Below are 12,085 nucleotides of genomic sequence, written 5' to 3' on the forward strand. Positions count from 1 at the left end.
TTATCACCCTGGTGTGACTCTAATTTCAGACCCTGTACTCTGTTGACTCCAATGCCAGTGAGTGTCTCAGCACCTCCAAACCAGCAGGAGTGAAGAGGGAGAGCAGAAATAAAATAGAGAAAGGATGACCAGAAAAGGCAGAGGTGAAACAAAATGGTGTGATAGACAGCCTGTGTTTGTGTTCATGTTTTTGTTCTCAGGATAAAATCAAAGGAGGATTCCAGAAAGGCAAAGGAGAGGAGAATAGTTTCTGCAAAACCAACACACACATTTACTGTGACAGTGGGAGTAAAGAGATTTTTTATAGAATGATAGAATCATGGAATAACCTGGGTTGGAAGGGACTCACAAGGATCACTGAGTTCAGCTCCTGGCCCTGCACAGAACAGCCCCAAGAATCCCACTGAGTGTCTCAGAGTGTGATCCAGGCCCTTCCCCAGCACCACTGCCCTTCTCTGGCCATGCTGCAGCTCCTCATCTTTGCAGGAAACACAGAGGGATTTTATTCATCATGCATCACAAACTGATCCTTCATCTTCTACTCTTTTGTCCTGATCAAAACAACAGAACTCCAAACCCTCAGCCAAACCTATTTATTTATTAATTTGTTATTCTCTGCTTCTGTGTAAATTGGGATTTACCTCTGTGCCTCTTTAAACCTGCATCTGACACATGATGGTGAAGACTGGAATGTTCTGATGACCAGATCAGTCATGAGCTGATATTGGTGCACCAGTTATCACAGAATCACAGAGTCATTAAACCTGGAAAAGACATCCAGGATCATCAAATCCAACCTGTGACTGCTCCTCACCTTGTCACTGAGTGCCACATCCAGTCATTCCTTGGACACCTCCAGGAATGAGGACTCCAAACCTTCCTGGTAGCCCCTCCAACACCTGACCACCCTTTCCATGGAGAAATTCTCCATGAATTTCAGCATTATCTGCTCTTCAGCTCACTGTAATTTCCTCCCAAAAGTGAAGAAATACAATATTCTAAAAAATATAGGTTTGGGGTTTTTTTTTCATATTTATCAGAAAAATGAAGATTAAATATATATTGAAGGTAAGTCATAATTCTTAATGTAACCTTCAATTATACATACATATATATATGGAAGGAAATATTTTTATTGGTATCTGGGCATGGAATTTCAGTCATGGTTATGATTTCTCTTCACATATATATGTGTATATATATAGAATTCTTAATGACACAGGCCAGAGAAGCCCTAACCATGACTGAAGCTCCATGCCCCAATACTAACACAAACATTTCCTTTCACAAAAGCCATAAACCAAAACCAGAAGGGAGAGGAGTAGACATGAAGCATTGTTATCCACATTCCACATTTCCAGAAGTGAAGCTGTGGTAAGTAGAGAGACTTAACTGGTTTCAAACAAATGAGAAGGAGACAGCATCAGGTTCTAGAATATTTCAGGTATATATCAAACAAAATTCATTGGATCATTCAATAGTTATATCTGGATATCAGGACCTCATGTGGTCTAACTTCCTGATCAAAGGAAGGTCAGCTCTCGTGTAAAATGGTTATCACAAACTTCTTCTCCAAATTTTATTGCAAATTCTCTAATATATTTACTAAAATCCAGTTTTCATGCTGTAATGTAAGATGAACAGGTATTTAAATGTAACTCAGGCTGAAATACAGGCCTAACCTAAAATTTTTAGGAGGCATCCACAGCAAAGATTTGAGAGATTAGCATTGATAAGTGGGAATTGCAACAGAAAAATAAAATGGCAGGTGATGCAATTGCAGAAATGTAAAATATGATCCTTGCACAAAACACAGAGAGAGATGGGCTCTTAGTGAGTTGTGGTTCTGGGTCTTGTGTTCATGTGCATGTGAAAATGGAAAAGAATTATCCTTCTCTTCCAAAACCCACATTTTTGTACTGCAGTCTGTGTGACAAGGAACAAATGCAGGATGCTGCACACACTGGAATGACCACCAGGGCCAAGGAGCCCCTGTTGGAACACAAATGGAAATCCCAATGCAGGCAGAGCCCAGAACCTCCACAGAAATGAAACACCTTTCCTTCCTCACTGTCTAGGGTTACAGTAAAGAATGTGATTAAAGTCTGTATTCTATCACCATCTATTGAGACCAAGTGGGGCAGAGATCCTTATCTCAACAACAGATATTCTGCTAATGGGCCATCCATTGAAACCAGGCAGGGCATTGTTCTTTATCTTTTCACAGCCCATCCTTCCTCCAGCCAGTCATTTTCTGCTCATGGCCATTGAGTCCCACTGTGGCACTGATAAAATTACTGCATCCCATTGGGAGTTGCTCCAGCCAGGGGGAAGAGCCCAACATTTCTTAGCAAGATAAAAACAGAGGGTTTGGGACACTAAGGGAGCCCTTTCTCCACTGGACTCCAGAGGAAAACCGGATTTCTCCACATCCCCACTGGAGCTCCGGAGGGAAACTGCACCTTGTACAGGAGCACTGCTCCAACTGAGCCACATCTGTCACTGCAGGAGGATGCAGCCACCATGGAATGGGACTGCTGCCAACACCCTGCCTGACGGGTGTCAGGCTGTACTCTGACTGTGTCAGGGTTTGGGGTTTGTTTCTTTGTAGTGCTGTATTTCTATTTTAATTTCCCTAGAGAAGAACTGTTATTCCTAATTCCCATATCTTTGCCTGAGAGCCCCTTGATTTCAAAATTATAATAATTTGGAGGGAGGGGGTTCACATTCTCCATTTCAGAGAAAGACTCCTTCCTTTCTTAGCAGACACCTGTCCTCCAAACCAGGACACTCACGTACTTGGCAAGATGATGACGTCTTCCCCAGGGCCTGGGATGCTGCCATTGGATCCACCCCAGCCTTTTCCCACACCATTCCACGTTTCTGCCAGTGACCATTTCATCACAGCACAAGAAGGAGCTACAAAACAGGACACATAAAGACAGAATTACCATTTTCTGCAGCTGGAAGAATTAGCATTTCTCTGATAGTCAAGCATCTGTGACATTAACATCCTGCTTTGGTCACTGATGAAGCAACACTAACTGTCCTTTGTTATTTTCCATGTTTAAAGAAAACTATTTGATTGAATTCCCAGGGCATGAGCATTTCCATACTTTCCCAAAGTATGAAAAATTTTAAATATTTAATGATCAACTCTTATAACACCCAGAAAAGCAGTTTTCTCATTCCAAGGGGTGACAAAGGCCTGCCTTGGAAAAGCAGATGGATCAAGACATGTGGGAACTCCTGCTCCTTCTGAAAATTTTCTTTTTCAGGTCAATCCAAAAGAAAACTCCTTAGCCTTAGGAAAATATTGAAAGAAAATTATTTCACAGAATGCAGGTGCTTGGCTTGCATTTTTGAGAGAGCTAACTAGCCAGGCTCCACCAATGAATTGCCCCTAAGTTTATTCTGCCACAGGAGAGGAAGGGAAGCCTTCAAGGGAAAATCCTGCACACTGAGTTTAGTAAATCCCAGACTAATGCAGGCAGGGCCTCCCTCTGGAGGCCTCTGCAAGCACCTACTTCAGTCCTTACACAGTAAAGGGAATTCTGGCTTTTTTTTTTCTTGAGGAAAGCTTCTTTGGGGATGGAAAATATGTGAGCAAGCACATGCCTAGGATTTGGGGGCTAGACCCAGCTCAGTAATGTTGTAGTGCAAAAAAACCTCTGTTGTCAGCTCAGGGAAACACAGAAATTAAATCCATGTCGAGTTCCTTAAGTTTGGGTCTGTCTCTCCAATCACTTGTTTGTTCTGGGAGAAACACCCTGGCAAAAATGTCTCTAAACCCTTTTTGCACATTAGTGATTATTGTTAATACACAACATCAAAATTTGGAGGTCCTCCTTGTCTCTGGTCTATTTTTCTGTCTGATTCAACATGAAATTGAGCAGTAACATCAGACCATGGAGCACTAAAATTCTCTGCAGTCTTACATTCTCCATGACCTTTCTGATCTGCTGTGGTATTTCCCAGGAAAAGTTTAAAGTGTTTTACACTGTGGAATCACACATTCATCCTGAGCAATGGTAGATAGGGCTCAATGAAATACCTAAATGAATACCAAGAGCCTCTGTTGGCTTGATAGATGTACAAAATATTGAAGTGAAAAATAGCAATTTACTCCTGAAAAAGCCATAAAAAAGAAATGGTGTGACTCCCAGACCAAGATTTTCTGACACATACCTGGGGTAGGTGAAGGCACTCTTTCCTTCTCTTTTAGTGTGACCTGAATTAAGTCAGCTCCTGTGACTGAACACAGAGAATTTTAGGGACAGAGAATTTTTTAGCACTTTCAAATTAACACAAAAAAAAAAAAATTAAAATTAGTAATTCAATTTCCACACATGAATTCCTGGCAACACTATACATTTCTCACAAAAACATTTTCTTTAAGAGCAACTAGACATGTTTTCTAAGCATTTTTTGTGTGCTTTGAGAAAGGATTAAACAAACACATTTTAATTTACAGATACGGAAGGTCTCAAGACAACTCATTAGAAACAGCTAAAAAGAAAACATTCAACAATCAGAAATTCTAGGCTGGAACTCAAATCTCATTTATCCCACTATAAATCCACAGCAGTTCCACTCACACAAGCAATATCACACCATTGAATGCATAATGTATTAACTGGCTCAAACAGCGAAATACAGCTTTTGTTTTGTAGTTCAGTTTTGACTTCTTTTTTTTTTTCCCCAAAAAATCTGGTATCTGAAAGAGATGCTTTAATTAGTCAGACTTTATAGACTGGAGACAGGGACCCTGTGTTCTGTGCTGTGAAAAGGGGTCAGCAGCAATTATCACAGTGGTAACCTTTGTGCCCGTGTATTGTCAGCAGGAGAAGGGCCAGAATAATGCAAATCAAAGAGGAGCAGGAGAAAGCTGCTTCAGACCCAGCTAAAATCCCACCTCCTCTTCATCTCCAGTGCCATATAAAGGCACTTCCTTTCAGTCACCAGACTGGAACAACTGTAGGTTAAAATAGAAACACTCTGACAAACAAATAAATCTCCTGTCCTCTGCCCAGCCCCTTATGGTGACCCTAAAGTGTTGCTGGAAGATTTTTTTTGGGGGGTAGAAGAATTGTATCAATGAAGCCATTGTCAGAACTTTCCTCAGTTCCAGAACATGCCTGGAACTTCCCTCTGTGTGCATCAACCCACCGATGGGATTTCATGCCATATTGTAATTTACTTATTTTATCTTTAAACAAGTCTCTGTACTTTTAAATTGAGAAACCCGTCCTTCCCTACCTCCCTCCTTTTCTCCCAGTGCAACTGAGCAAATTTAAAATAACTGAGGTTCATTAATTTTAAGTGTTCAATAAATTAGTATGAATAATCAAAAAACTTGATTCTTTCTGATAATTACTATTTGATGTCAGTTGAAAGCACTCGATTGAGTTAGCAGCATATGCTCCTATGCCAAATGAGGCTTCCATAATTAAATAGAAACTGATTCCATGAGGTTTTTCTCATGTCTGATTAATTAGTAATCAGGTGCCTCAGCCCTGTTCTTCAGTGACACCTTCTCTCCCAACAGTGGCTGGGATCTGATCCATGTGTCAGTCAAGTCAATCTGCCCCAAACCATCACACAGAGCTCACACTGAACAGCAGCACGCCTTGAGTGGCCACAAGGTGAACATTTGGAGGGAAAATATGACATGAAACTGCTGATTTAAAGCCTCTGACACAGCTCTAGTGGCTTTCAGACAATACATCTGCGTACTTTTATGGTTATAGTGTTTTTCCTTCTCACACTTGCCGAAGCTGATACAACAGGCTTAGGAAAAACAAGACAAAAACAAGACAAAAACAAGACAACCAAGCCCACTCTCCTTTTTCACCTAAATATGTTATGTGAGATTTGAGGGGGTTGATTTTTTTTTGCTTACTTTTTCAGGCACTAGGGTGAAATCATCTAATTAAGGATGTTTGTAATTTTCAGAGAAAAGCTGTTCTAATTAAATCCTGAGGGGACATAAAACTTGATCAATACGGTGCATAGACCTCATAACAGGGTTTAATCCCCTTACATGGGGAAGAAAAGAACCATTAAGACTTAATTCAGTCCAGAGTTTTATCATTGCCCTGTCCAGAGTCAGGGCAACAATAAAAGTTTCTTGTATTTAAGTGTCATCCCACCAGAGAGCATGAAAATTCCAACCATTACAATTTATTTATACCCTGGACATGAGCATAAGAATGAGGGACAGAACTCTCCACACCCCTGTAACCTGTACAATTATTTAAATAAATGGGGTGTAAAGTGCAGCAGTTGTGAATCAGCAGTGTTTTGTTGCCTTTCCCCACAAATACCCCTAAAAACTGGTCAGTAAAGATAAAGGCCTTGGGTTTAATCAAGGCTACAGTGACACAGTCCTCCTGGTGGCTTTGTTGTGCTGCTGAGTACGTTATCACTGGGTTTTGCAGGACAGGAAGAGATACAGGCACTACAGGATGAAGGACATCATTAGTAAACATTGAATTAAGGTGACTCTTGGCAAAATGTAGTTATAAGGCTCCAGGGTTTAGTTGTATAAAACCTTTATAAGGCTCATCAATTTTCTGCCTTATTACAGCTCCTGCTGGATCTTTGGGCTGTGAATCATAAATATAGGCCTTCTGGATGATACTGCTGGTAACTTTTCCTGGTTCAGGGCTCCTTGAGTGAACATGAAGGAGGAGCAACTCAGTCTTTTATCAGCTTTGCAGTGACTCGGAATTTTGCCTGTGGATACTAGGAAGGGCTGAAACTAGGATAAATGGCTCCAATAGCCTGACTTACAAATAACAAGCAGCTCCATGCTATTTAACATCAATTGGGCTGGCATCCATCACGGGGAGATCAAAACTTTCCAGACAGCACAATCAACAGCACAGTGAGACACACCTCTAGAAACTGGAGAATCTGGGAGAGGGTGTTTTGTTATCCCCTGTGAGAATCTTCTGCAGGAGATAGCCAGAAGTATGATATAATGAGGACAATGAACTAGGGACAAGAGGTGTAAAAACCCATTTTATATACATATAAACAAATAGATATAATTTTATTTTTATATATATGCACATACATACACACACACATGTCTTTGGGTTGATGGATACAGATTCTTGCTTACAGTAGATTGCCATTTGTGTGAAATTCCTCCTGCAGACATAGTATAATCAAAAAATCATCCCTGACAGGATTATAAGGGCATTTCATCATCTTATTTCTGTAACTGCTGCACTCTCTGGTTTCTCTGCTTTCATGCCAGAAGGATGGGAGTTCACCCACCAGGAGAAAGTTGTTTTGTCTCTTTGTGTCTATTACAAAAATTGAGCAACTGAGGGAATGGGGTGGGGAGGTCTCAGTCTGGAGAAAAAGAGTCCCAGGGAGGATCCCGCTGCTCCCTGCAGCTCCCTGGAGTGGTGGCACAACCAGGTGGGTGTTGGTCTCTTCTCCCAGGGAATTAGCAACAGGACAAGAGGAAATGGCCTCAAGCTGCACCAGGAGAGGCTCAGGTTGGACATCAGGAGGAATTTCTTTATGGGAAGGGTGGTTCAGTATTGCTCCAGGATGTCCAGGTGTTAAAAACATGACTGGATGTGGCACTCAGTGCTCAGGGTCTGGGTGACAAGGTGGGGATGGGTCACAGGTTGGGTCTGGTGACCTTGAAGGTCTTTTCCAACCTAAATAATTTTATGATTCTATAATTACAAGAGGAACCTCTTTGCAAAGAGCTGACTTTCATTTCATGGAGCAGCCCACATCTGGCCAGCTGGCTCTCTGAAACAACTGATATGGGTGAGTTTTATCTGGCTGGAGGAAAAGACTCATCCTGTGCAATCAGTCCTCTGTAAAGAATTAACTCCATTCTTCATGTCTTTCACACAGGATTCTCCTTTACCCCAGGCAATAGAAAATATCTGTGTTTATTTATTTTCTGCATTTTAATATTAGAAACAAACATTCTTAAGAGTGTTTTTCCTCCTATACAAAGCAATTACAGAAACCCACAGAGCCTAATGGAAGTGAGATCATTCTTCAGGAATCTAGAAAAGACAATGAGTATAATCAAATTATTTTTTTAAGAGCTATGGAAATTGTAAACCTGCTTCTGACACAGCAGTAATGTGAGATTGAGCCTCGGGCCCTCTTAACAACTCACACATGAGCAGCCTGAGCAAAGCCAGCAGGATGACCCATCTCCATCAAAGTTGTGTCTACTGAAAAATGTATTTGGGATAAATAAAAAGTTTGATAATTCTTTCAGTGATGTTTTCAATAATTTTTCTGTCCAGCACTTCAATTTTAGGAAAAAAAAAAAAAAAGCAAAACAAAAAAATCTGGAGGTGAAGGAAGCCAACATTTTGTTTCATTCCAAAAGAAAATGGTTTAAACATTTCAAAAGTGAACTAAGAGGAAACAACATCTCTCTGGTTTTTAGCCAGTTCCAGTATTGCCCAGAGACCTTAACCAAGGAGCTGTACCACGCTGTGGCACCATATGCTGAAATTTGTAACAGACTTAAAAAGCTCATAATGTTATTATTGCCATTTACAAAGGATATTTCTCCTACAAAATATTCCCAATGCCCCAATGGGATGTTTATTTCCACCACCCTTGTTACAATAAGTGTTTTTTATTAATTCAGCATGGTCAAATCATGTTTCACTCCCCTGAAATGTGGTTGAGCCACAGCCCATGAGTGTTTCAGTCACACCACAATTGCAGGTCCAGAGTGACCTTTGAGGATCACTTCTCTTAGCACACAGGGTGCCCCAGAGAAAATCAGGGTGAGGCTATGAATCATGTCAAAGCAAAGCTGGTGATGTAGAAATGATTGCCATGGGATGCTTCAAGCTCCCTGGGCCTCCCCTTCACCCAGCATCCAGAAGGGACATGGGATTACCTGTCCTTGGATGCAAATTCCTTTGAAATGGTCTGAAAAGGTGATTTTTAAAGTGGCTGGTTAACAGTTTCATATAGTAGGTAGCAGTGACTATCTTTGTTAATAGGATCATTGCCCATACAACAGAAACATTCTCCATTACAATCATTTCTCCCCGTTCAGCACCCCCTGCATTCTCCTGCTCCCAAGCCTGATTTACAAGACCCCAACCATCAGTGCAACTTAACTCCTTTAATCCCCTCCATACGGTCTATTTTCTTGCCTTTTGTGTTAGACAGACCGTTTTTTTCTCCCCCAAAGATAAACAAACACTTGCATGACGCCAGTTTTGGATGGCAGAGGGCAGGAGAAAGCCTGAGCCCAATGCAAACTTCTGGCCAAGGTGGCTTCATTGGGCTGCCTGCTTTGTTTGAATCACAATATCCTCTCAGCCACGGGGTTTTCCTTCCCCTTCTCCCCATTTTCTCCCCCATGCAGGCCCTGAGTAAAAGGCTGTGTGAACTCAGGAACCTGCTCATTAATGAGCTGGCATCTGATCCGTATTTACCGACGTTAATTTTGGACGTAACGCACCCCTGCCACTTCCCCACAGTTCACCCTAAAAAGGCTTTGCGAGGGGCACAAAAGCAGAGGGTCAAAAGTGAGCTGACCCCTGCCAGAATGTACAATTATTGCAAAGAGGTGGTAACACCAGCAGCTGTCGAAACCCCACCGGAACGCTCCCAAAAACTGGGGGGATGACTAATACGGCGGAGCTGTGCGCCGATTTCGGGCAGGAAGAATGATGTCCCTCGCGAGCAGCTGCAATAATTGTCTCGCCATTGTCCCTCGGCCGCCCCCTACAAGTGCCCATTGTGGCCGTGGAGTGGATGATTTTATGCTGGGCTGATGCTGTTTGAGGCCAGCTGCCCGAGCGCTGACACACGAGCCCGGAGAGGGGGGACCCGCGTCTGCTAGACGGGGCTGCGACATACCAGACCTTTTACATAAGTCAAACAGGAACAAATGACTCTTTATCAACCCCTTCTCCCTTTGAAGTGGCGCCTGCTTATAGGCCCTTACAGCTTTTCCTCCTTAGCCCAAGCAAACATCCTCCTTTTGATATGCTACATGCTCATTATCTCTGCCCCATTTAATGATTTTTGATTGAAGGGTGGCAGCGCAGTTGCCAAGAGGGGAGTTAAAGAGGCTCCACGCAGGCAGGACAACAAGAAAGGCTTTCCTTGTGAGGCAGCCTAAATTTGGAGTTTCTTAACAGTGTGTTCTTGTTCTTAGCAGCAGATAAGGGCTGAGCGTGAAATTCTTAATTAAGCAGTAAATAGAGAGTGGGGTGTCAGCAGATGCAGCCTGTAGCCATGGAGACCAAGACTGATGGAGGAGGGAGCTAAAACTCAACGCTGGCCCTGGGCTTGGGCATGACTGACAGCTGAAGAATCCCACAAAGCTTGTAAACGGGATTAATTAGTTGGCTAATTATTTCATATAGTTAAAAATAAATAAAATATTAAATAATAATAATAATAATTCTAAAAGACCCAACTTGCTCTGAAGATGTTCTGAAGGGCAGACCTTCTAGCTTTGTCCTCTCTGGGTGGGTGGGTGGACTGGTGGGGTTTTAGGGCCAGAAGGGACTATTGTGGCAGCTTTCTCTGACCTCCTACAGAGCATGAATCTCGCCTCATGAGGTTTCTAATAGCTTCTCACAGAGCATATTTCCCTGAAAAGATGGCCAAGCATCATCTAAGGACCCTGAGTGATGGAAAGTCCACCACATGCCATGAATCTGCTCTGCTGGCTAATTATCCTCACCCTCTCAGCCTGCACAGCGGAGAGAAATTAAATCCTACACCAGGGCCAGGAATCTGCTTGCTTTGTTTCAAACTTTTACACCAACAGCATAGATATGAGGTACCTGACACTGAATTATGGATCTCACTCCTTTCAAAGTCCTTGCAGAAAATGTTCACAGCATGAATTATACGTGTTGGGTGTTTTCATAAATTTCCTCTCGTGTACTTTGGATGATTATTTCTCTCTCTATTAAAATGAGGAACCACAAAAACTCTTCATGTAATAAAAATCAAGATGAAATAAGGCAAGAGAAGGACAAGAAAGTGAAACAAGAGTGACATATGTCAGCCAGACCACTTTTGTCCCAGTCTTCCCAAGACTGTCGTCTCCTCTATTTCCAATAGCAGAGGCCAAGCTACAGATGCCATCCTCTGAGCTCTCCCATGCTGCTCTGACAGTGAAAAATGAAATGCAGTCCTCTGTTATATTTGAAGGAACAAATTTATGCTGTTAGCAAACTGAAATAATAAAACATTTTTCTTCTTTCATTAAACATTTGATTTGATCTCTAGCAAGGCTTAGACATGACAGCTAAATTTACAGCAGCCAATCTACACCTGAACTGTATCTAAACAGGGCCAGGACACAGAACTAAAACCAATAATCTACATGGTTACAATGCTGGCCAGTTCCTGGCACAGCTTTGGCAGACTCCCAGGTGATGACCAGAACAGTTTGGGATTTAGCAAGCACAGGGATCTTTTATAATTTGAAGCCTGGGTACATCCAGCCCATTGTCAGAGCTAAAATGTTAAACACAAGCTATGCTGGGCAGCTGCTGAAGGACCAGAGATGGACACAGTAAGTGTGATCCTCAGACTGAGTTTAAGGTTTGGGTTTCCTCATTCCCCATAAATGCAATTTTCCACACTGTTTGATTTTCATTTTTGCCAGACCAAGCTCAGTGGGTTGCCTACCCTCATTCCAGGTCTGTTTTTCTCCCCATTGTCACTATGATTTTTCTAAAGGTATCCCATATGAGAAAGCCATTTGCATGCCATCTCAGCAGTGCAAAATCAAAGGAAATTAACTAAATTTCATGAAACAGAAGCATGAAAAAGAATCTGTTATAATAAAAATCATCATCTTTATTTTCCCAGTATGAGTCATGAAGGAGAAGCTAATCTTCTCAAAGACACCAAAATATATTTGTGATTCCTTGTTCTGCTACTATTAATAAAGGTAGCACTCATTACCTTGCTTTTGACATATAGAGCATTGATATTTATAAAATTATTTGCTTGAGAATGAGGATTATGGAAAATGTCCATTTCTTAAAAGAAAAAATAAAAGACCACCACGCTCCATGACCTCATGTACAAAGTTATA

The 12,085-nt window shown here is 41.8% G+C and overlaps 1 protein-coding gene across 1 annotated transcript in view; it reads right to left on the reverse strand.

Moving 5' to 3' along the window:
- The window catches only part of LOC116993648 (fibrocystin-like), a 187,729-nt gene that overhangs the window by 93,732 nt on the left and 81,912 nt on the right, over window positions 1-12,085 (reverse strand). The window contains exons 18-19 of the mRNA XM_042779097.1: window positions 4,189-4,254; window positions 2,800-2,919 (exon numbers count right to left, since the gene is read on the reverse strand). Coding sequence (XP_042635031.1) covers window positions 2,800-2,919; window positions 4,189-4,254 — 186 coding nt within the window. The remainder of the gene's footprint in view (window positions 1-2,799; window positions 2,920-4,188; window positions 4,255-12,085) is intronic.

The sequence above is a fragment of the Catharus ustulatus genome, chromosome 3 (assembly GCF_009819885.2).
Source record: "Catharus ustulatus isolate bCatUst1 chromosome 3, bCatUst1.pri.v2, whole genome shotgun sequence".
Taxonomy (NCBI): Eukaryota; Metazoa; Chordata; class Aves; order Passeriformes; family Turdidae; genus Catharus; species Catharus ustulatus.